Here is a 26,759-nt window from a genome sequence, read left to right as displayed (position 1 = left end):
CTATGTGTCATTTGTGAGCTTTATCACTGATGATTTTATGTTTTTTCCCCAGTCATCAATAAAAATGTTAAATAGTGTAGGGCCAAGAATCAATCCTTATGGGACCCCACTAGAGATACCCATTCGATCACGATTCCCTGTTTACAATTACATTTTGAGACTTATCAGTTAGCCAGCTTTTAATCCATTTAAGATGTATCGTGTTAATTTTATGTGTTTCTAGTTTTTTAATCAAAATGTCATGCAGTACCAAGTCAAACACATTACAGAAGTCTAAGTATATTACAACTGCGCTATTACCTTTTATCAACAAAATTTATAATCTCGTCAGAAAAAGATATCAACTTAGTCCAACAGGATCTATTTCATAAATCCATGTTGATTGGCATGAATTATATTGCCCTTCTATAATTCTTTATTAATCATGCCTCATATCACTCCATTATCTTGCCCAGGATTGATGTCAGATTGACAGGCCTGTAATTTCCTGGTTCATCCCATTTATCCTTTTTAAATATTGGCATAACATTAGCTTTCGTTCAGTCTTCTGGAACTTCCCAGGTGTTCCAAGACTTATTTAAAAGCAACATTAACAGTCCAGCGAGCTCCTCAGCCAGCTATTTTAAAACTCTTGGATGCAAGTCATCCAGACCTGCTGATTTAAAACTGTCTAATTTTAGTGTAGGTGCTGTTTAACATCCTCCTGAGATACTAGTAGAATGAAAAGAGTGTTATCATATGATATGTCTATATCACATGCCTTTTTCCCCAAATATATAACAGAAATATGTATCTACTTTTTTGCATTATTATTATTTCTACCATTTCCATTTAGCAATGGACAAATGTCATGTTAGGATTCTTTTTATTCCTAATATACTTTAAAAACTCCTTCTTACTGTCCTTAAATCTCCTGGTCATAGAGATCTCCTTGTGTATTTTTGCTTTCCTTATCAATTTTCTACAATTCCTAGCTTCTGATTGATATTCATTACTATCAACTTTCCTTTCTTCCATATGCTATATGTTGTTGTCTTATTTCTTATAGCTGCCTTCACTTCTCCTCCAAACCAGGTCAGTTTACTAACCAATACAGACTTTTTTCTCAGTTGCAGGATTGTGGTGTTTGGGGCATGGAGAAAAGTGTCCTTAAACCATTAGTTTATCATTCACGTTTTTTCAGAATAAATTATTTCTCTGAGTTGAGTTGGCTCATAATTGTCTAGCTTTGTGAAACTGGCCCTTTTAAAGCACCAATTTTATGTCACTGGTCTGGTCTTTATTCTGATTGCACATTATATATGTGATCAAGTAATGATCATGTGTACCTAAGTTGCCATTAATTTTTAGGTGGTTTCTTTTTATGAGACAAGGTCTAATATAGAATTTCCCCATGTTGGATGCAATACTTTTTGAGTTAGGGAATTTGAGATATAATATTTAGAAATTCCAAGGATGATTTAAACCGGCAGCCTAACTTCCAGCATATGTCACTCAGATTGAACTCCCCTGTGACTATACAGTTTCCCCCTCCTCTACATATTATAGTAAGGAGCCAGTCATCCTGTTCCCTAGTGTGATTTGGTGGTCTATAGCAGATTCCAACTAATATACCATTTTGTGCTTTATCTGGTAAGCAGAAATAAGCATTCAAGATCATTTTCTTTTAAGTTATCAGTGACTCAGAAATAGGTAATGCCATTTTTACTTAGACTGTCACCCCCCTCCTCTTTTGCCCACTTGATCCTTCCTAGAGAGATTATAACCATTTATTTTAAAATTCCAGTTGTGTGACTCATTCCCTGCAGGTTTCAGTAATACTAACAAGATCAAATTTATGCTCATAAATGAACAATTCCAGTTGCTCTTGTTTGTTACCCAAGTTCCTAGCATTGGTGTATAGGCAATTAAAGAATTTCTTCTCTTCATGTCCTTTGGTTCCCTGATCAATTTTGTATTCAGCTTCCTAATTTTGTGCTGAGTACTCTTATCTTCCTTTTCCTTTAGCCTCCTCTTCTATTATTAGTTTAATAGACTCCTGGCTACTCCAGCCAACCAGTCCCTGAAAAGTTTGGATCCCCTGCTGCAGATGTGGAATATACAGTATACAAAGTATACAGCCCTCTCTGTCTCTGCATAGAAGGTGGAAAACCCTCCAGCCTACACCACATATCTAGCTAGCAGATCACTTCCAGAATCTTCTGCCTTCTGTCTTCCTTTTCTTGTGGGACAGGAAGGATCTCGGAGAAGATTGCTTGGGCATTCTTCTTTAGCACGCTCTGAGTTCCTGAAGTTATCTATTATCTGTGAGATATCCTATGATGCAGTGTCCTTAGTGCCGAGATGAACCATCACTAATGGATTGTTTCCTGTTGGATAGGTTTTTGAAATCAATCTGTGAGTCACATCTCCTTTTTTGGCTCAAGGAAGGCAGAACACTGTCCTGTTGTCTGCTTATCCTTTGAAGAATGCTATTTCAATTCTTCTGAGTATTGAATCCCCAAGAAGAATCGTATGTCTTTCTTGGATGATTGGAGAACTCTTTGTGGACAGGCTTGATTTTTTTCTTACAGGTTGAGTCAAGTTGCCATCAGTGTGTCCCATATGTCTCTCCATTCCCTTTGATCAGGTGGATCTTGAGAAGTATCTTCCACAATTCCCATACTGAGGACCTAGTATTGATTGGAAACTTCTACCTGTGTGGAATTCCTCCTGGTCCTCTTCTCTCTAGTGGCCACAGCCTGCCCATTCTCATCTACCCCCGCTATATTGCATTTTGGAGTTGCCTAACAAGGATAGAACTGTTAGAAGTTTGTTAATTGAAATAATGAAATACGGCTAGTGTGGATGTGTGGATACAAATGAGTTGAAAGCCAATTCAATAAGTGTATCGGTTTCAAAAACTGCTTAAGAAAGGGTATTTATTTTCAAATCACTTTAAAACCAACCTCATGGAATGCTTTTGGCACTTTTGTTTAACATTGTGTTCAAAAAATTTAACATTAGCAGAACACCCACCAGGCAAATATCAGTACTTGTATTAGGTGGTAATAATGTCATATAGAGCCAATATTAAAGGCTCAACAACAAACTATCCCAGTGCAAAGGAAAAATAGTAAGATTAGCAAGAGGCCAATATGACTTCCGAGATGAAATTAGACTTTTATCTTCACTCCCATTTTGCTATGGCCAATAATACAACTTTTGATAATGTTCAGAAAATCTTATTATATGTAAACTATAGAATTAAATATTAAAATTAGTATATTATTCAATATATAGATATCTTGTTTGTTTGTTTTGGGGTGTGTGGTGTTTTTTTTGGTATAGTGTGTATGTATGTTGCTTCCTAAATTGCCAGTGCTGGAAGTCAGTAGCTAACATCTGGGATTATCATGCATGTCCAAAGTGGACTCCCTTCAACCTGCTGGTTGATGCAGAGACCAGCTGCTTGAGTCTTCCACCAGACAAGCTGGCTGGCTCCTGTAGGGGAGAACCACCAAACACTCCCCCACCCCCGAAGTCTCCCACAGGGGAGACAGACTAACTAGCTTCCACAATTCTCCCACTCTAGAGAAGCTGGTCTAGTGGTCAGCCAGGCCAGAAAAAGCTGGCTTATTCATTTGGGACTGAAGACATTTGGGAAGCCATCTGGCTAGAAATATTTTATTCACTGAATTCCAATAATGGGACATCCATAAACAAGCCTTTATACTTTTAAGCCCCTCTGAGGATAGCTGTTTATCACATTTAGATTTTTGCAAAGAAATGTGTATCCACTGCAATCTCTGAACATAGGGACCTCAGTATATGAACCCCTAAGTGGTTAACAAAACAAATAGTAACTGTCTGCAAGGACAAGAGCAGGAAAAGAAAATTGTCGTTCTGCTTCCTTCGATAGTGAAATATTGTTCAGTCTTGAGAACTGGTTCTGCCTTGGCATTATTCTACTGGTACAGCCATCAGGATTTATATAGTATCTGTAGGGAGGGATTATCAGTTTATCACTGAAAGCAAAATAGAATAAGTTGGACTTTCAACACTAGAAAGTTTTCACAGTTCAGAGGTCTAGTGAAGGATCCCAATTTAGCTGTATTGGAAAGAAATACCATTGATTTCTTCAGTTTTATTTGTTATATTCATATTCCTTACTACTCTCTAATGCCATGATAGCTCTTTCTGTTATGAATTTAGGTCTTTCTCTAGACCTCACACTTGTAAATACTGTTTAAAGACTTAGCCCATTTTGCCTCCACAGATCAATTGATAACCTTTCTGGTTAATCCTACTTTGAAACAAAGCACTTTTTGTTTCTTTTGATAATCAATTATCTGGGCTGTCACACAGCCAATAAAATTGATATTTCACATCATTTTAACAGAGCTCCAGTTCTGCGTAAAATGTGATTTACTAAAATGTATCACTGGCAACGTTTTTTTTCTTTTCATAATTCATTGTAAATTGCTTTGAATGGCAGCCTCTTTAGTTGGTGCAATAATAGTAGTGAGATATCCCAGGGGTCCATTTTTTGCCCCTATATTGTTTATATAATATAAGAATACGGGGCATGCAAAATCCGCCACTAACGCAGAAAGTGAAAGAGTAGCACATAGCAAATGATGAAAAACGACGACTAATTCAGATGGCTTTGGAATAATAAATGAAAAGGCTGCTTAGTACAAGCCAATATAAAACTATAGATCAGACTGTAACAAACTAAAATAGAGTATGTTTTAAGTGGAATAGTCGTTCAAAGAGTTACAGTAGGAGCAATTGCAGAAAAATTACTGCAGCTGTCACCCTTATTGTCTGCCTCCAGTTTAAAAAAAAAAAAAAGAGGGACATTTCAATGAAAGGAAGTCGAACTACTATTATTGGAACACTGCAGAATCAGCAGGTTCAACCTTTGGCGTGGGGCACCTTGCATAGCTCAGAAGTGACAGATGTAGAGTATTCAGAAGCAGTGATTGATGGTATCATAGGGCCAAGCTTCTCCTGGCCCCAAAGCATATGCTGCCACACTCAGTCCTCAGCAAAGAGGTTTACTCTCTTAACAGAGCAACAGAGGGTCCTGTGGCACCTTTAAGACTAACAGAAATATTGGGAGCATAAGCTTTCGTGGGTAAGAACCTCACTTCTTCAGATACAAGTCTCTTAACATAGGTTAACAAATATGCAGAAAATAGTCTGAACTCTGTCCTTGGCCCCAGGCTTCAGGCCACCCCTCCCAGAGATCTCTGGCAATCAGCTGTACTCTCTTCCTGGAGCAGCAACCACAGGGCTACTTCCCTGAGACTCTGGCTCATTGCACCAGGGACCCACCACAGGAGCTAACTCCATGTCAGTGTGGATTTCCCTCCCAGGGCTCAGCCTATCTTAGTGTTTCCTCCCTCCAGCTGCCTGGTGTAGCCCAGCCCTCTTTAATTAGTTGGATTGGGCTCACCTGCTCCAATTCAGGGGAGCTGGGCTTAGTCTATCCAGTGGGGTTTTGGAGAAAGTCTAGCTCTAGCCTTCAACTGCTGTGACTGTCACCCTGATGTTGAATGGGGACATCCTTCTTGTTAAAAACTCAGGCATAATCAAGTCTATGGTGAGATCCTTTGAATACGATATTTGCTGTATGCATTGGCTTTACACTACTAGAGCTGAGTGGAATATTTCCACTGAAAAACATTTTTATTAGAAAAAGAAGAAAAATCTGTGAAACTGTTCTTGGAACTGTTTTCCATTTTCTGACCCGGAAAGAGAGGGTGATTCAGTGGTTAGAGTGCTAGCCTATGATATTAACTGTGATATTAATAATATAATAGTTTTATGCTGACCAAAAAGCAGAAACAAGAATTCTAATTCTGAAAAGCTCCCTTCTGAGGAAGGCAGAATCTGAAATTAATAAAAACTCAGTATGTAAGTTCAGGTGAAAACTTAAAAGTCAGGTACCTCATAAGGAATGAAGAGGAGAGGGCTGCTGAGGAGCACATGGTTAGTGTGAGAACCAAAGGGAACCTATCCAGGTTGCTAAGTCTCTTCCAGCACAAGAGGATTCACAAGCCCCCATGGAGATCACCAGATGTGACTGTCAACCAGATAGATCATGTGAGAGATTGGCATCTCCTTTGAGAGATATCAGAGTCGGCAGTGAAGTGGATGTTGGCTCAGATCATTATCTTTTAGTTACAACATTACAACTCAGATTTAAAAAGATCCCAAAGGCAGACAAAAAGAGTATTATAGCAATAGAGCAGTTCCAGGACAAAGAAAAGCAGATCAGATTCCAAACTGCCATTTAGCAGCCTTTCCAGTGTTTTACAGGACCAGGCTAATGAAAGTCTGGAAGAAGACTCTAGTCTCTTTAGCAGAGGAAGTAGTGGGCCAACAAAGAGGGCAGAACAAAGATGACTGGATTACATCTGGACCATGGGCAGCGATTGGTGAAAGGAGAGATCTCAAGGCAAAAAAGGAACAATTCAAGACACAGGCAACACTTTCAGAGGTAGATGTAAGATATAGAGAAAAAGGACAAAGAAATACAGAAGAGATACAGGCAAGATAGAAATCCCAGGGTTCAAAGAGAAGGCTGCTGTTGCAGAAGCAGTAGCACAAATTGGAGCCTTCAAGCAACTCTACAGAATAGTGAAAGACCTCTCAGGAAGAACCAGACTGTCACAGGTGATGCCCTCAGGAACTATGTGGAGGTCTCAACTGGCTCTAGGTAGCTGGAACTGGGTTGGTTCTCTGCCACCATGTATCACTAGACTCCACAGGACTGGCACTCCCCAATCATATGCTAGGTCTCACAATAGCTCGAAGTCCCCCTTTGTGTAGGTAGTGGGAGCCCAGGCTGTGCAGCTCCTCTCCTAGCTACAAACTCAAACAATCCAAAAATGAAACCAAAACTATTCCCTTTGTCTCTGAGGAAGCCTGTTCCCTCCCATTGAAGGACTGAGCAGTCCTGGTTCCTCACTGGCCCAGCAAAGGGTCTTTATAAATCACTCCATCCAAAGCTCCTCATTGGCTTTTCTAGGAGTTTCCAGTCTATTCTGCCCCTGACCCTGACCCAGACCCTAAGCAGGCTGAGAAATTATATCTGGAGGTTCTGGAGCCATGGTTGCTATAGTCCTGGAGGAGGACCCCTATAGGCTAAGTTCTGAGTTCCAGGAGCTATCAGACTCCAAAGGGGAATACACAAAGGAACATACAACCTACTGCATTCACTTTGGTCTTTATAGCTGTGATTTCAGCTTGTCCCACCTCAAGTTCTCTCTCACAAGAGGTCCCTGAACAAATTTGGCAGAAAACACATCTCACCCTGACAACCTGGTCCAGTCTCCTCAAAGTCATGAAGTTCTAGCCTGTGATTAGCTTTGAAAATTCTGCTTTAACCAGCACTTTCCTTCAACTGTCTATTGCTGTAACCACAGATGATATGGGCCTCAAAAACATCAAAAGAGTGAAAAAACATGAGGCAAGTCTTGGGGAAGTTGTCCTGTCTACACCTCTGGAATTAATAGCCAAATTATATCAAATGGCCTCAGCAGCTGCTATAGGCTTCAGCAATCCATAAAAATAATTAATTACCTAATAAATCATTCACCCACTGTTCTCACACACGTCCTTTCTCTAGTTCTCAAAATACATTCAAATAGATCTCATAACAGCTGTCAGCATAGTTCTTTCAGAAACAAAAACTAAGGGACTGGTTAACTGGGTAAAGGTGTTCATGGCCTTTACTGTGTGAGAGTTCACAACTTGTTTTCCATCTCAAAGCAGAAAGTTTGCTTTGCAACTTCAATATAAAATCCATTTTAAACAGAGACAGTTTACGTTTATACTGTTGTGTTCTCATATGGGCTGTTTCTCCCACATCAGTACAGAGTTAGTGCTGCTCTGTGTCACTGGCAGTTCCTTGCTACTGATAGTGATTAAAAGGCACCTCCTAAGGATGACCTGTGTGTTTATTTCCATCTTCTCCAGACTTACAGAATGGCAGATACTAGTTCTGGCTTGTACATTTTGGCTCACAGTGTAGATCAGGGTAGGCAACCTATGGCACACGTGCCGAAGGTGGCACGCAAGCTGATTTTCAGTGGCTGCCTGGGTCCTGGCCACTGGTCTGAAGGGCTCTTAATTTTAAATGAAGCTTCTCAAACATTTTAAAAATCTTATTTACTTTACATACAACAATAGTTTAGTTATATATTATAGACTTATAGAAAGAGACCTTCTAAAAACATTAAAATGTATTACTGGCACATGAAACCTTAAATAAATGAAGACTCGGCACACCCCTTCTGAAAGGTTGCCAACCCCTGGTGTAGATAGTGTTTCAGCTGGTGTCATGCTAGCTTCATAGGATTCAGATTTGACAATCAAGTGGATTGTTTTTCTGATACATTATAATAAAGTTATTTTGGGAGATGAATATTTCCTTAAGACCGAATTGTGCCTGGCTGTTCCAGATATAGGCAAGACAGGGAGGGTGCAAGAAACTCACTCTCTTGCATTCCTCTGCAATAATTGGCAGTCCCTTTCCCCCCTAGAGTACAGAGACTTGTCTCTGAATGGACAAATGAGCTGTTTCCATGATCATTTGGCTGTCTTGGTCTCTGTTATTGGCCCAGGATGCCTGCCAATAGGACCACATTAAATTAGCTCTAGCACAATCAGTAAAGTAAGAAAATCCAGTATTTTATAGTGCAAAGAATGTGCAGAGGGGGGAGGCAGGATGAAAACACTAAAGGGAAAGTATGGAAATCAAAGGGCTCAGAGATAGAGCAGAGGTGTCACTCAGCTGTTTGTGTCACCATTTCCATCACTACACTCTCTGCGGTTATCACGAGTGGACCTTCTGATATGGTGGCTGATCTTGCAGCCAGTGATCTATTGTTGTGGCCAGTTCCATTCTATCGTGGTCCCTCCCCCATACCAAATCTCATGTTTAAACCAAAATAACATCTAAAGACATGAAAAAGGGCGAATAAAAGTAGAAGAAAAATACAATTTGCAGTAAAATAAGCAAGAACACATGGAGGCAGCTAGTTCCATCCCAGTCACCAAAGACAGAGAACACCATGTAAGTTTAGATCTAGGGTGCTCACGCAGTCCCCTAGAGTTAACTTATTTTTGCGCAGGCTCTTATAGGGTACGCAACTGCCACCTAGCGGTTACTTCCAATAGTTATTTATTTTCAGTGGAACTCTCTTCTTATCATGTTCTCCTTAGTATTATTCAAGTTTATCGTGTCTTCCATGAGATTTGTTATTTTTTAAAATAAATCCTAGCCACTGTTAGCTCTAGCCAATACTGCCATAATTAAGTGTCAAGAAAAGTATCTTCACCATACACGGATTCTTCTCTTGATACCAGTGTAACAACTGTTATTGTTAACTGAAGTTATTTGTAATTCTCCCCTCAATATTTGTAACACTTATAATATCTTCTCACTTTCTTCTGTCCTATAGAACATTTCTAGTTAGTCCTAATATAGAGTATTTCTAGTTAGATGATTCTCAAACTGTTACAAACATTACTCTGAGAAGTTTGTGAAGAAAAGAAAGATGCACTTTATATCATATCGCTTTGACTAAGATGTCTTTCCTGAATTTTTGTTTTAGGATACATTGAAGAATCTTGTGTAATTCCTTGTCCATTTGATTGCAAGCTAAGTGACTGGTCTAGTTGGGCCACTTGTAGTTCTTCTTGTGGAACTGGAATGAAAATTCGATCCAAGTGGCTTAAAGAAAAGCCTTACAATGGAGGTCGTCCATGCCCAACACTGGATCTGAAGAATCAGGTGAGGTGTATCAAGTAGCCAATAAAATATTATCAAATATGTTTGCTTTGATCAGTGTAGTGTAAAGAGCCATTAAATAAGTACTGTTCTCAACCAAATAGCTTATGGATAGAGTTTATGGTTTCTATAAAGTAGTTACTGAGGTAGCTCCTCAAATTTCATTTTGATATCCTTCGAAGAAAAACTCCAAAGTATGATTTAAAAAAAATCTTCCATGCCTTAAGTTAATGTTTTTGATCATGTCTGACTTGATCATTTAAAAAATTGGTCTTCTTTAATTGTTTTTAAGTATTTCAAAAGATAACATTTTTTTGCTAATTAAATCTTACTGGTTAGAGTTGTGCAAACTATTACTATTTATTTTTTAAAGGTACTATAAAGTTACTATGAGACAATTACAAGATAATTTTCAGGAATGTGCACTAATGCATGTAAGTATAACACTAAACTATTTCGGATGGAAAATTAGGAGGAAAACATTTCTTCAGATAATATGGTAATTTAATACAGTGAAAGGAGATTGTCTATTAAAGCTGACATCATAATATATAAGTAATACATCTCTTATTTTTTATTTGTTTCCAAAGAGAACCACAACAAAATCATTCAGTATCACTATAAATTCTCCCTTTATTTTCATGTCAGGTATTTGTAAATGTTCACCTTTACTCTATCTCACCCCTGGAGGCAGCCATCTAATTAAGAAGGCAAGGTTAATACAAATCTCTTGTAAGAGGTGCCTTTGCTGTCCTTTAGTTTACTATAATTGTGTACTGTCAAATACAGTACCTGACATAATTCCCTGGAATTTCACACTCTTGAGCCCATCATATCCAACACAAATTCAGATCCCGATTTGCACGCTGTACCCCTCTAAAGAGCAAGGAGAAGCACATCCTGGCACATTTCTGCACTAGGGGTTAGATGTGTCTCTGGCAGCGGCATGGTGGATCTATACAGAGTGCATATACAATGGACCACACACCTGTGTGGGTGGAGAAGAGCGACAAACCACATCCATTACTCCTGTCCATATCCAGGCCCTGTAATAGCATTCCTAGGCCATTTGTCTGGGGTATCCCCATTTGCATGTGACTGAGAATTCTGCCCCAACTGCCGCTGTTGTTGTTATTTTATTATTTGTATCACAGCAGAACCCTCAGAGCCCCAGTTGTGGACCAGGACCCCATTGTGCTGGCTGCTGTACAAACACAGAACAAAAAGACAGTCCCTGTCCCAAAGAGCTTAGAAGTTAAATACATATGTTGCACCAGCAAATTGCTATTTACTCATTCGTTGTAAGGCCAAGATTTACCTTTTAAATATTAGAGTTTAAATTCATTTTAATTGTAAATCAGGTTCATAGGATTTCATTGTCTTCATTTTTCACTCTGAAAGTCATCTTTGTAACCTCACTTTGGGCCAAAGTTGCATTCAGTAGCGCCCATTGAAGTGAATGGAAGGCACACACAAATCTTCACCTCACTGAAAATATTACTGAGTGTTACTAAAATACAGTATTGTTTAAAGCTGTAATGAATGGAAATGCCCTGTACTGTTAATCTGCATCTGTTTAATATCCAAGAATGGCGTTATAGGAAAAAATACCATGACTGAATTATTACCCTTAAAAAAGTCAACATTTTAGAAACAGCTACCTAAATAATGTTATATGTGGAAACAAGACTAATAGTGTTTTCATAACTATTTTGATTGATTTTACACACTTGTACCCTAAATCAAATTGGTAAAGTATTATTTAAAGTTTTTCCTTCTCTCATATCTCAGTAGGTGCAGTCTGTCAAAATTAATTGGCAAAGGGACAAAAACACATATATGTGATGGAACTTTGCAATAATGTTGTTTGTTTAGGTCTTTCTTTATCTAATACCCTGCAGGTCCCACAGCTAGAGGAACCACTCATTTAAATTGCAACTGTGGCCGCAGTTTTGAAAGCCTGGATTCGAAGTGGCTTAATGTTATTCACAATTTATCCTTTTCTCCTTCTAGATATAGACAACCTTTTAAATCTTTTTATTGCTTTCTATACATTGAAAAAGAAAGGTGGCAGTCTAACAGTAGTGATAGGTTCTCAGGAAATATAATATGAGAATGCAGGTAAGGTTCATTATATCCATACCTCAGTGCTTTCCCTTAAAGAGCAGGCAGATCACCAAAGAAGCAAAATGTTATCCTACAGTAACTCATACTGCGACAATAAGCTCCTTTCATAATGAAAAGATATGAACTCTTGCCACCCAAAGATACAGTAGATGATGTCTATTAAAAATAAATATATTTTTATAAAGTTTTCCCTGTCCTTGCCTATTAGATTATCTAATTTCAACCCCCTTTTAGAAGGCATTAAAGGAAAGAAACAGTCAAAAGTTGAGAATTATTGACTTTGGAGGATTCACTGGTGTATAATCCTTGCCAAGAAACATGACTGTTCGTGATCTAAATGGAGTTGAGCTTTTTTGCCTCCTTATCTAGGCATATGAGATGTGATCTATAGCCCTTTGGGTTCACTAGAAAGACTCCCACTGACTTCTCTGTGCGTTGGAATAGGCCTATGAATGAAAGGTTCTAATGTCAGAAGAACTGCATCAAATTCTCTAGTTTTCACATGGATAATAGGCACACCTGTAAGGTGGCATGAGGTTAGGTTTCTATCTGTGATGATCATGATTAGTCCCAAAATAGGATTTGTATTTCCCAACTGATGGTAGGGAAGACCATTTGGATTTCATACATTCACAAATTTTAAGGCCAGAAGGGACCATTGTGATCATTTAGTTTGATCTTATTTATAATGCTAGCTGTAGAACTTCACCCAGTAATTCCTGAATCAAGTCAAATAACTTGCGATGAGCTGGAGCATAACTTTTAGAAACACATCAAGGATGAAATCCTGGTCCCATTGAAGTCATTGACTTCAATGGAGCCAGGATTTAACCTCTAATCTTGATTTAATGACTGTAAAATCTGAAGAAGCCATCTCATCCCTAAGAAAGTTACTCCAATGTTCTAATCTAGATTTGTCAAACTTCAGTTTCCAGTCATTGGCTCTTGTTATACCTTTGTCTGCTAAATTAAAGAGGCCACTACACAGAAATTTTCTCCCTATGTAAAAAGAAGAACAGGAGTACTTGTGGCACCTTAGAGACTAACAAATTTACTCTGTTACTCTGAAACTTCTCCCTATGTAGAAACTTTCACTGTGATCAAGACAACTCTTAACCCTTCTTTTATATTAGGTATATAGATTAAACATTTTTAATCATTAGATCATTCTTGTAACCCTTTTCCAAACTCTTTCCAATCTGTCATTTTTGAAGTGTGGGCACACGAACTATAAGCAATATTGCAGTAATGGTCTCTCTGATGCCGTGTACTTCTGTTCAATATTCTCCTGTTTATACATCCAAAGATCACAACTGTCTTAGCCACAGCATCACATTGGGTGCTCATGTTCAGTTGATTATCCACCAAGTCCTCCTTTGAGTCATTGCTTTTCAAAATCAAGCCCTAGAGCCGGGCACAGAATTGTAATTCATTTTGCAGAGGTTTTTCGCTTTTCAAAATTTGGTTTAATTCAGATATTCCAAAATACCAAAATTATCTGAGGAATGGAATGGGAGCCCAAGCTACCGAGCAGTCTTGAGCCTGGAAACGCTGGCTTCCTAGAAGCCCACCACATGGATTGCTAAGGAGCTGGGTAGGCAAGTTGGCAGGAAACCTGCTTGGTTTTCATCATAATTTCATTGAAATTGACGTTTCCTCATAGAATGCTTCCATTTTGATGAATCAGAAAATTTTGATCAAAAAAACCCTGTCAACATGTTTGCAGTGAGCTCTATACAGTCCCTATAAATCTGATCTACATTTTCTGTTCCTAGCTTACATTTAGCTGTGTTAAAATGTATGTTGTTCAAGTGAGGCCTGTTTACCAACCAATCCAGGTCCCTCTGTAGATCTGACATGATTTTATTATTTACCACTCTACCAATTTTTTGTCATATGCAAACTTTACAAGCAATGATTTTATATTGTTTTTCAGATCACTGATAAAGATATTGAATAGTATTGGGCCAGAACAATTTCCTGTTTGACCCCTGTAGGAACACCCCTATTAGATGACGATTTCTCATTTACAATTATTTTTAGAGACCTGTTTTTCTATCTTCTACTTCTAGCCCTGAGATACTTTTATGCCTTTGTCTGCTAGTTTAAAGAGCCATCTGATAACTTCTCTCCATGTAGTTACTGATAGACTTTGATCAACTTGCCTCTTAACTTTTTCTTCATTAACCTAAATAGATTAATCTTCTTAACTGTCTTATTATAAGGAATGCTTTTCATATCATATTAAATACAAGGTTCTTATATCACTTTCTTCAGTGTCTTCCAATTTTTCAACATCATTTTAAAAGCGTACACACCCGAACTGATGTAATAGTCCAGTAATGGTGTCACTAATACTTTATACAGAGGTGATATCACCTTCCTACTCCCTGCTTGATATTCCCCTGATTTTATTCCAGAATATTTTGACCAGGTCTCTAGGCTCAGGTTTCTCATTGGAGATTGCAGAAGAAACTTGGGTTCCAAAGTTTTAGGGGAGAGGGAGGGATTTTAGCATCTGATCCCATGACATGTTTTGTGCCCCTTTAAGTTATTGGGTACCACTAAATCTTATAGGACCTGAGGAGACACTGCACCTTACAGGAAGCATTCAGCAGCTCATGATATCAGCCATTAGTCTGTGCCATAACTTCTAACCATCTGTCTGCGCCATAGTTGTTTGTTTTTTCTAAATGTGGAGACCTGTCTCATAGTAAACTAATTCTCTAATACTTATAATAAACTAATTCAGTGAAAAGTCTCTGCCTCTCATTCATGGAACCAGCTGAGAATTACAGATTTGGTGGAATGAATCAGATCCTTATGGATTTCTGCTATGATTTTGTGTTACTTTCTAATACATCTTAGATTAAAAAACAAAATCCTTGTGGGCTGTGTGTGTGAGGTATTCTAATCTAATCATTTGATCTATGCATCTTATCATTTAAATTGCTCTACATATTTCCCTGTGAAATCAGTTGATTAATTGTGGCATTTTAAAGAAATTTACAGCCAGTGTTTTAACACAAACTTATGTAATATACTGTATCACTTTGATTTTAGGACCCAAAGTGCTAGAAATTGTTTTTGCAATACCTTCAACACTAAATGGACACAGCATGTAAAAGTTCAATATCATTTTTTTATAAACAGATGATTGGATTATGGGGTTAGTTGCCAGATATTCTCTGCTATGCTGTGCATGTTAGAAGTTGCATAACATTTACATTTGTACCTTTTTGGCCCTTATTTAAATATACAACACAGCATGCAATTGCTAAGCTGTTCAATATGTAGTTCTACATGATGGAAGGTTAAATACGAGCTAGAGGGGGGTATATAGCTTGAATATTTTTATACGTTTTTGGGATTACTACAAAAATGCATCTTATTTTAAAGACTCATGAATTCTAAGGATCATCTCTTTGTTGATTGCTCAGAAGTATATTGTTGGCAAGTTGATTTTTCCTTCTGAGAACAAATAACAGCAAATATTTTATTTCCTGCATTCTTTAACATTTCTTGTGTATATTTTACTACATATTCTTTGCAGGAATTGGTAGTCTTACTAGATCCAAATATAGTAGGAAAATATTCTGGCAGTTAAAATGTATATTTTGCCTTGATTTAAAATGAACATGTTATCCTCACTGACATTTTTAAGTGTTCACTCCAGAAAAGACAATGGATACATTGGAATATGAGAAGTACAACTACCCTTACACTTTACAACAGATCTGCTTCTTCTGAAATATATCCTATACAAAAAAAGAAAAAACCTACATGAAGAAAATGTTAGTTTTGAAGCAGAGCGATCAGAAGTTTGAATATGCCAAAGTTAAGGCAGCTTGAATTTTTATATCCTCTTGTCATTCTAGAAAATGATAGAACTGTTTTTCTAAAGTTTTCAAAAAACTTTTAGAAAACATTTAGAAAAAAATGTTTTTGGGCTAACAACAAATATGCCAAATTTCAGCCCCAAAGATGAAAATATGCCAAAGTTGTCAGCTTCTGAAAGCAACCTCTAAGAGATAAAGGAATGAGCAACCTTAAATAATAGATATTACCACATCCTATTGTCTGCAGTCTTGCTCTTACTGCAGAAGTCCCTTTGATATATAACTGTCATTGTAAGAATCGTAACTATAATGGAGCAAGATGTCATGTCTTATCTCAGGTCAACATATGGAACAAGGTGCATACTTATGTATAATCAGGCATTCTCAGGAAACAATGACTTTCATGCACAATGAAGGATTTGAGAAGCAGACAGAGAGCACTGCAACATTTTCCTCTTTTTCTGCCATCATCCTGTATAGAAATCCTTATTTGCAAGACCTGGGTTAAAACCTCTTGCATGTATCTGTCTATCCACTGGTGACTAGTAGATAGATTTCATGTTTATGCTCTTAATTTTGACTGTGTCCCATGCAATTGGGGTCAATTTCAGGCTTACTCTTTTCTTCAGGTAAGTGCATGATTAGGGTCTTTAACTATGTCAAAAATATCTGTAGTAAAGCACTCACTGCAGTACAACCTGTCTGGCTTCTGCAATCAGTTCTGCTCTAACAGAAATGTAAACCAGAATTGTGCTGGTTGCACCCTTCTGCGACTCCTTTCCAAAGGCACAATTAGGTGGATCTTACATTTTTATTGGACTGGAGTTCTATGGAGCCATTTCTGTGCTTTGTAAAACTATTGTATCAATAACAATAACGTTATGCAGTTATTTATATGCTTCTTTTATCTACTATATGTAGTATATATGGACTGCGGTATACTGCTGACCAGTAAGTAAAAGAACCATCATTGATATTGATAGATTGCTACACTCAGAACCTTGTTGAGATGGGAGAAATAAAAACTGCAAGTTCTGGCTTTGCTTAACCAGGGTAAGAAACCTTGTGTTTTTTGCCACTGTCTCTGCCATTGTACTTTCTTTGATTTTCTTCATGTCAAATTCAGTTTCAGATACCTAAATCCTGCCCTTAACCTCAATTTCTCCTACAGAAAAAGAGATGTTTTTCTCTTATTTCCAAAGTAAAAAGATAGGATTATAGTACAGATAGTATTTTTTCCAATTTTAGTCATTTTTAATAATATAGAAAAAAATATTTTTGTGTTTTTTTTCTACAGCTCTGTGGAAAAAATTCTCAGTGGAAAAAAAACCTGAAAAAGCCTGTATTCCATGCAGACTTTTTTTCTAAAACTAAAATGAGTTTTTGAAGTGAATACAATCTATTTTCCATCAGGATAACCATCCACTTCCTGAGTGGAGAAAGAAAGCAAAGCCTGACATTTGTAGGCTGCCTGTTAGACTCCCCCTTCCTTTTGAAAATGTGAAAGCAAACCTACATCGAGAACCTGTTACCACCCCATCAGATTTGCCAGTTTCCATGAAGACTGCAGACTTATCCTCTGTTGGATATGTCTGTACAGTGGTCTGTGTAAGGCTCTTTAATTCCCAGCAGCCACAAATTGTGCATTCAGCTTCAATAAGCTATTTTCAAATGAAAGGATTCAAGGATATAAAGATACTTCTGAGGGAACCCAGAGTTCCCACCAAGGATTTTGCCTTTTTCATAATTCTGACTTGATTTTCATAATTCTGCAGTCTGCTTGGAAACTGGTAAATCTGATGGGGTGGTACAATGTTCTTGGTGTAGGTTTGCTTTCACATTTTCTCAAAGCAGGGAGTGTAACCGTTTTCTATTGAATAGGGGTATTGCATAGGCACATTTTCATTCATGAGAACTAATTTTCCATGCAAAATTGCCCAGCTCAGCAATTTCTTGGGAAGTACACTTGTTTCACTTTATACTATATGCAGTTTTTTTCACACTTCCCTATAATTATACCTATTAACTTTCAAGCTCTGTAGTGCCATTTAGCTGAGCATCTGAAGGGACTTTACAAACCTTAGTTATGTCTCATAACACTCATCTACCTCCCAGTAATTACTATCTTCACCTTACAAAGGACTAGACAGAGGCACAGATTGGCCCAGTGTTACACAGGGAACCAGTAGACGAGCCAGGAATAGAACCTAAGGGTACTAACTGGCAACCTCTTGCCCTACTGACCAGATTGCATTTCTCCATTTATTAAAATCACTATAATGTCTTTAATTAAATGTGCATTCCAAGAGTTTTTGTTGTTGTAAAAGGAAGTTGTATACTTAATTCTCTATATGTTGAATTGAAAATGTGCCAGTAATGGCATCTTCTGATTGAAATTCTGTGTTGGCTTTTTTGAAAGAAAAAAACCCTATATCTTTTATGACCATGCACTAGAAAATGCAGTAACAGAATAGGAAATGTACTGAGATTGTTTTATTCTGAAATGCCACTAAATAGAAAGCCAGACGTAGAAGGTCAAGTTGCCCAGTAGAAAAAGTATTATCATTTTACCTCAGGAAAAGAAGTTAAATTAGTTTGGGCAGTATTTTTAAGGAAAGAAACTTGGTTTGTGCCAAATCTCTAGTGGACAGTATGTCATGTTGCAAGACTGTGTGTCATAAATCAGTGTGACAATGGCTAAGACTGAGGCTGAACTTACTCTTGCTTGTCTTTGTATTAGGAGCAAAGGAGCACAATAGGATTGATGCCTTAGTTATTCCTTGGCAGCAGATTTAGCCTTTTTAAAGGAACGAACAGGAAAAAAAAAAAGTTTTCGAATGTTTCTTTGCAAAGTCTTTCCAGTGTAATATTCAATACCCCGTGTCTCTGTATTCTGGAGAACAAACAGTCACACTCATTCTGAAAGGTAAATATTATGTCACATAGTTAAAATCATGCTAGTCCAACTATGATTTGGACAAAAGCAAGAACGTGCCAAGTTAAAGATGCCAATTTGTCCTTAACTCACCCGTTGTAGTCTAAGTTGGTGGTACAAGACTCTGAGGACCATGGGTAACCTTTTCTGTACATATTATAACAGATGTGATAGTTTTATCTAGAAATAGGGTGAGCTAAAGAGAGCGAAAATGTATGAAGTCCTTTGCTTTGGTAAATTTAATTTAAGATTGTAGGATTTTTTTGTCTTTGTCTTTATTTTCTCATATAGTTATATATATAAAAGAACAAAAACAATTCTAGAGATTCTCTTACTGACAATGTAACCATGCTTGTGTTGTAATGGCTACAAAATAGGGGTATGTCAATTCCTTTGGATCATATTCTAAGTCAACCAGCACCTAACAGAAATTAATTATAATTCTTTGCTGTTCTGTAACACCTTCCATCCAAGGACTCCAATTTTTTTCCACATATAAATGAAATAAGCTTCACAACCGTACTAAGAGGCTGATAAATATTATCCCCACTTTATAGCTTAGGAAACTGAAGGCATGTGATGTTCCCAAGGTCTCCTGATTCTCAGGACTTTGCTTTTTTGACAATACCATCTTTCCTTTCCATTGTCAATTTTTTAAACATTGTTACATTATTTTATTTAGGTAAAAATCTTTGTTTTGACATTTATCAGGTGTTCGGTGTTTTTTGAACCACTAGGTTATCTTTGGAATGGGTCTGATTCATGCTTTCATATATTGGTGGAGAAAGTTTCACTGACCTCAAGACTTATTCTCACCAGACTTTTGCTCATGAGGCTACGAAACAAGGAGAGCAAGTTAAGTCAGAAAGAACACATCTTTATACCCATGATTGGGCTTATGTGATGTGTTTTCATTCACATTGGCAGATAAACCATCATGGATGAAATGCATGCTGTTCAGAAACAATGGAGCAGTTATTATACCCACTGGCCAGCTGCTCCTCATATTCTAACTTCAGGAACCAGCAGGAGTACTACATGCTTAGCTTATTTCAGCAAGAAGTTAGTATGAGGGATCTCAGGGCATGCTGAGGTCACATGTATCACTGCCATGACTGATCCAGTGGAGGAAGCCAGGAACTGTGATATGAGTGCTCTCTCTGTGGTAACAATATCACACAATCCTTTCATTCAGGAGAACTACTGGAGTAATGCTACATTCAGGGCCATTTGCGTCATCTCTGCCCTTGGACACTTTCACCATTGGTTAATAAGTAAGAGTTTGACCCATTCTATTTGTTCCTTTGGACAAAATACAATGTAGATACAAGGGTATTTAAAGTTCCTATTGACATTCTAGTCTATTGGTTCTGTGGACCCTGCACCAATTCAAATGAGCCAGTATAGTATCATTGTAGAGCTGAATATTGTTCAGTTAAAAGTATTGCAGTATTCAAAATGCAGTGTCTTTTTTTTTTTATGGGGGAAGAATGCAAGCTGTGAGGAAGAGGGAGTCATTTTGGTTAAAGGCACCAATCTACAGTGAGAAATAAATTCCCATGGCATATTTATGTTTAAAGTGAATATTCCTCTATATTACAAAGCATGACTTTTAATTACACTGCCTATATAAGATTTCCTATCTTTGTACAATACAGAAAAAACATGATTATGTTATCCTGTAATGAAACTTTTCTACATTAGAATATATCCTTACTCATAGTCCCATTTCTTTATAATACAGCAGGATACTGATTTTTAAAACTGGCCCACGCATACTGTAGTATTGGTATTTCCTTTTACTTATTCCAAATTTGCTAACCATCCCCTTCTTATAAAAGGAGAAACTCATAAGCGTTCATTCAGCCTTTTATTCATTTGAAAACCTCAGTTAAGATCTCTCCAGCTTTTCTCCTTTCCATGCTAAATAAACCTAGTTTTTGCAATCATTATATTATAGATATGTATGTTAGTACTTGGGCTGAGATTTGCTAGAACAGTGCAAGGGACTTAATCACATCTTTTCAACTCATTTTAATGGAAGACATGCGGCTAAATTCCCTCTACTGCTTTGAAATCTCCAATTTAAGTTCTGCCGTATGGTTCTTCTTCCCATCTTTACTGACATTAGCAAAACTGGCTGAAATACTCCATATACATAGACACATACACATATCCATGTACATGGATGAAACCATTTTTAGAGCTAAACTGTTCTAATATTTTCTATATTAATCAATGTAAACATACTCTCAGATATTTTCTGTTCACAGTTTCTCCTAAATTGCCTTAACTGGAGAATCCTTCAAATTAAGGGGCTTGTAGCCTGATCTATGGATGATGAATACAAATTCCCAGTCATCACTTTGAGAGTTAACAGGTTCTTGTCCCAAGATCAGGTCCAGTATTATTAAAATTATTATATAGTTGGGAACCCCAATGTGCACAGGTGCAACACTCACACTATAGGAACTCACTTATATTTACAAATAAATAATTTATTAATACATTTAGCAAAGTCACACACACTCTAACTCAGTAAGGTAGATAGAGATAACACAGAAAGTACATCTGAGCATCCATACTCTCTCCATCCTCTGCGGAACAACCTGAAATGTTAGCCATTATCTTCCTCATCACCCTCACCTTCCTCATCTTCCTCAGTGGCCATCGTTCTGGCCCCTCCCAAGGGCTATATCTCTCTCTCCTACTGTCCTGGGATGCCAGGGATGTCTTGGGATGCTGATGTTACCATGTCTAATGCATATTCAACAGGGGTTTTCCCCCTCTTCCTTACTTGTACTTCCTTCCCTTACCAATATTAAGGTGTCCTCCTTCTGTAGGTTAGTGTATTTATGATTTCGCCCCATTATCATATACGGCAATTCATTGCCATGTCACTCTTGCGGTCGGATGTTCCGTCCAAAACCTTCCAGAAGCTGGTGTCAGTTCATGTTTTGTGGTTGGCTGATGTCATTATGCACAAAATCCCCCCCTACACTCTACTTCCAATTCCCCAAAACTTATGAGTTACCTAAGTTTATCTATGCCAAAGTTAATAGGCCTCAAGCCTCATGCTAACTGCTGAAGCCAATGTCTTACAGGATACAAGCCTGTACGTTCCTTGCATTACTGCTGAATATAATAAAGCAGAATATAATGCAAAGCAGTGAATATAATAGAGGTAAGCTGGTCCAGTGGGCTATAGGCTAAAAATGAATCAACAGAGTTAAGCTTTGATTTAAGGAAGTTATATTTCACCTGTAATCAAGATGTTGAAGGGAGCAGATTAATAAGAGATGGAAGTGGAAAATAGTGGGGTCGTAAATGGTGAAATCATTGAAGCAGACCAATAGTTAATTGTACAAAGGCATTCCAGAGCTGGAAAGGGGAGCAGATAAAAATATGGGCAATTCTGTGGTTATATGCACTTAAATTACTGTTGGAGTTGGGAAAGCCAGTTAAGAAAGCCAGAAGAAGCCCCTAAAAAAGGAGACACAAAGGAAAGTTTATCTTACACACTTGACAGATTTTGTGCGTCTTCAGTTAGGACCAAGGAATTAGCTTTGGTTGGCTGGTTTTGTTTATCTTAAGCAAAAGGAGAGTTTGATATAAATTATCTGTACTTCCAGTGAATGGCATCCAGAGCAGAGAAGTTCTGTCTGTGTCCTACCTGTCCTCCTAACAATGTGACTCAGTACTTTCTGATACTCAGCTTGTTAACAATCAGTGAATATATATGAAATTAAGTTGCACTAGTCCAAAATAATGAGAATGAACATGAAGAAATAAATTATGCTAATTCATATACCCAACACTTAGAAATGTTACTAAAAAGTCAGGTATGCACTCATGTACAGCATCTGAATTAGTTCCATTGTTAACATAAAAATGATTAGTTTTGCCATTTCAAGTAGATAATATTGCTGTTATATTCTCTTTACATTAGTACTAATTAATACTTTTATCTTACACAGATTTATTGTGTCCATTACCCAAAAATGAATCCACTCATGCTTGTTTAGTTTGCTTTGTCTTATCCATTTATTACACAATATTATTCTCCTTCTGTGTTGTTCTTTTGATCTACTTTCCCAAGACTGCAGCATAAAATAAAGTGAAATTGAACGCTTTCTATCTCTTGATAACTCAATCTATGACTGTATAGATTGTTCCTCACTTGCCATCAACTAAGCATGCACAGTTAAGCTAGCATCTGAATATTCAACTTAGACATCTTTTTAGATGACAGTATCAGGATCATCAGCCTTAACAGGCTGCTAGACAGAGAATTGCATTATGATTTTGGAGTTGCAAGCCCAATTACAGTTTTTTGAGGGATTGACATGTCTTTCCTGTATGAAAGATGTTGATTAAGTGCATAGATTCTTCTCTATAGATGAAATTCACTCCAGTTCTAAAGATTCCGGGTACTTGGCTTCTGTGTGAGGGTATGAGTTGGGGAAGACGGGGAAGTAAAATCCACCCCTAAACTGCAGTAGAATGCAGAACTTCTTCAGAGCCCTCCCATAGTTGATATTTCAGCATTTGTGCTAGAAAAGCAGTCATGTCATCTCTGCATCAGTTGCACTCATTTATTCCCATACAGTTTGGCTGAAGTCAAGCATAACATTTCACTCAGTGGTTCTTTAGGCTTGTAACCTAACCTGAGCTGTTCTGCTGGATAATTATCATCATCCAACATAAACCACCTGTTGTATCTTATTACTTAAATGTTTTGTGAGATTAGCCTGTTCTGGCTTTTACTTCTTAGTAAAGGCAGTTACTATTTTGCCAAACAGAGTTCAGTGCCTATATGGCCTTTTATTGTTAATATAAAAGGTTACAATTTAAGGATTCACATGTTTGAAAAGGACAGATTTGGTTAATCGACACTAATTTACTGTTAGATAGCTAGATATTGGTTTGTCTTATAGATAAATATGTTGTAGGGTGTAACCACAGGTCGAGAAACTAAAGAGAAAAGTGGATTTTTATGCATTAATGAAATGTGAATGAATAGAGATCGTCTTCTATAATGATGTGTATTCTGCCTTGTCTCATTTTATGTACTGTGTACATAAATCAGCACTCTCGCATAGTCTGTTGTGATTTATTGCTCAATTAAATGTAAGTTATGAGGGCTTTTAATCATTCTATGATTTATGTTACTTGAGTCAGCTGTTTCCAGTGTTTGTGTCTTAACCATATGAGCATTATTGTATTTAGGCAGCACTTTCTTGAATCCTTTCTATTCTCCAAGAGATGTTACACAAGACAGTGTCACAGGGGTTGGAAATTGCTGTATGGAACATGACAAGAACAAGATTTATTTTCTGCATTTCAAGTCCTTAACTCCAGAAATCTGTGAACTTTCTCCCACAAGTAGGACTAGTTGAGTCTAATGAATTGTGAGCATTCTTCACATGATAGGGCCATGCCAAGCTTTATTTTATGATGGCCCAGAAAGTCATAGAGTTTAAGCCTAGAAGGGACCACCCGATCATCTGTTCTGCCCTCCTGTATATCAGGCCACCATACACTTACATATTAAAACCAACAACCAATATTAGACCAAAGTTTACAGGCCACAGGAGACTAGACTATTATGTTCCACAGACCAAGAATAAAGAACGAGGAGTACTTGTGGCACCTTAGAGACTAACAAATTTATTTGGGCATAAGCTTTCGTGGGCTAAAACCCACTTCATCAGATGCATGGAGTGGAAAATACAGTAGGAAGATATATACAGAGAACATGAAAAGATGGGAGTTGCCTTACCAACTCTAATGAGACAAATCAATAAAAGTGGGCTATTATCAGCAGGAGGGAAGATCACTTTTGTAGTGGTAATCAGGATGGCCCATTTCAAACAGTTGACAAGAAGGTGTGACTAACAGTAGGGGAGAAATTAGCATGGGGAAATAGTTTTTATTTTGTGTAATGATCCATCCACTCCCAGTCTTTATTCAGTCCTAATTTGATGAAAGCTTATGCCCAAATAAATTTGTTAGTCTCTAAGGTGCCACAAGTACTCCTGTTCATTTTGCTGATACAGACTAACATGGCTACCACTCTGAAACCAGACCGAGAATTGGAGAGACCAAGGTGCATGAATGCCTGAGGCCCCTGCAATAGAAGGGAAATGATTAAGTGAAATATACCCAGATAATCCCTGCAAGAGATACTAACTCACATACTGCAGATGAAGGCAAATCTCCCCCTGCCATGTCAAGGTCACTGCCAATCTGTCTTGGAGGAAAGTTTCTTCCTGAACCCACACCCTGAGCATGTGAGCAAGAACCAGCCAGTCAAGCACCTGAGAGAGAGAGCGTGTTCAGGGTGACCTCAGAGCCCTGGCCCACCCCATCCAATGTTATGTCTGCTTCCATGACCCTCCCTGATGCTTCAGTGGAAGAAGATATATAGGGGGGTGGAGGGTATGAGGTAAAATTCCTTCCTGGCCCCTGCCGGAGGCCAGCTAAAGCCCTGAAGCATAAATACATAAAGCCACAAATCAGAAGTGTGCCCCAGCACTGCTGCATCCTGCCCCCTGCCATCACAAGCAACCCATCATACAATTGCACTCATAAATTTCTCCCTCTCTCTCAAAACTATTGACTCCTTTCCCATACTGGGTATAATAAGCATACTGAGTCCAATACCTTAGTGCACGCTGCAAGACAGTTATGATAGTGGGTTGCAAAATAAATTTGCTATCAGGATAGAATCTCCCTAAACTAAAAATATCTACTAGATGTGTAAAGCTAATGTACGAATTCAGAATCAATGGAAATTCATTTGTGTATTAGTACTTATTAAATTACTAATTAAAGTACTAATTAAATATTTTATGGCAAATATATAATATGTTTGTTAGAGTTATGGATTAGTTCTAAAAGCAATCATGATAATACTAAAGTAGTACAATAAACTGATTTTTAGGTGCAGTTTATAAATAATGATGCAATACAAATAATGCATTTTTGCATATGTTCTAGATTCTGACCTTGAATGTTTGTGTGAACTTCACAGAGACTGACTTCTGTGGAAGCCCCACTGGGACAGAATTTAGGCCACATACTATAGTGTGATAAATATAAACTTTACATGTAGAGTGGGAACAAGTGAGCTGACTCTGGTAATTTGGTGATTTGGTGAATGCTTTATATTAACTTGTATGTACTGGAAGTAGCCTCTCCATACTTAAAGTTTCCACTACCTTCCACTGTAAAACTGTCTCCATATAATTTAAGATTGGAGCACTGGCATGGCATGAAAATTGCCATTTTTACTCTGATAGCAAAATAGAAAATTTCAGCAGTTCGAAGAAAATTTATCAAACTGTTTGTGAGTTGCATGTCATTAACTATTAGTCTGATATGAAAATTGTTGTTTGTATAACATTTGTCTCCTTCTAGCTCAAAAATTGCTCTTTATTATCTCCTCAGAATTTCCATATAGGTGAAAACTCACATGCCAGCTTCATTTGAAGAAGATTGGTTTTGATTAGCAAACTTTGTGGTTTTTCTGCAGTGGATATACTTGGGTCCCAATCCTGCTCTCCTTCAATTCAAATGGATTTATGGTTCCAATTCTGATTCCATTTATGTCACTAGAATTGGAAGTGGTGTTTGGTTTTTTTGGTTTTGCTTTTTTGGCATTGACTTCAGTAAGAACAACAATGAACATTACAGGTGAACATGTATGTGTGAACAAGATGCTCTCTTGGCTGGCTATAGCTGTTGTTTTGTGATGAAGTTTACATTTCTTTTCACTTTCTTTCATCATTGTGGTACTCCAATTTTACACCAGTGTAATTCCATTGAAATCAGAGGAGTGATACCAGCATACACTTGTTTAGTATATGGGCAGTGTAAGATTGCTGATTTCCTTATCTACTTGTTTTTGAATTTTGTAAATGATGTTATAGTTAAGTCATTGAGCAACCTTAACTGGTTTCTGGAACAACGTTTTCTTTCTGGAGTTTATTTAACTTTGTGATTTGAGCATAGGTTTAAAAATCAGCATTAAAGATCCTACAACCCATCATTGAGTTTTTCTACCAAA

The 26,759-nt window shown here is 37.5% G+C and overlaps 1 protein-coding gene across 1 annotated transcript in view; it reads left to right on the top strand.

Annotated features, from left to right (window-relative positions):
• The window catches only part of THSD7B (thrombospondin type 1 domain containing 7B), a 509,128-nt gene that overhangs the window by 389,855 nt on the left and 92,514 nt on the right, over nucleotides 1–26,759 (top strand). Inside the window, exon 15 of the mRNA XM_054043281.1 lies at nucleotides 9,612–9,790. Within this exon, the coding sequence (XP_053899256.1) occupies nucleotides 9,612–9,790 (179 nt within the window). The remainder of the gene's footprint in view (nucleotides 1–9,611; nucleotides 9,791–26,759) is intronic.

The sequence above is a fragment of the Malaclemys terrapin genome, chromosome 11, assembly GCF_027887155.1.
Source record: "Malaclemys terrapin pileata isolate rMalTer1 chromosome 11, rMalTer1.hap1, whole genome shotgun sequence".
NCBI lineage: Eukaryota > Metazoa > Chordata > Testudines > Emydidae > Malaclemys > Malaclemys terrapin.
This window is presented reverse-complemented; position numbering and strand designations above follow the sequence as displayed.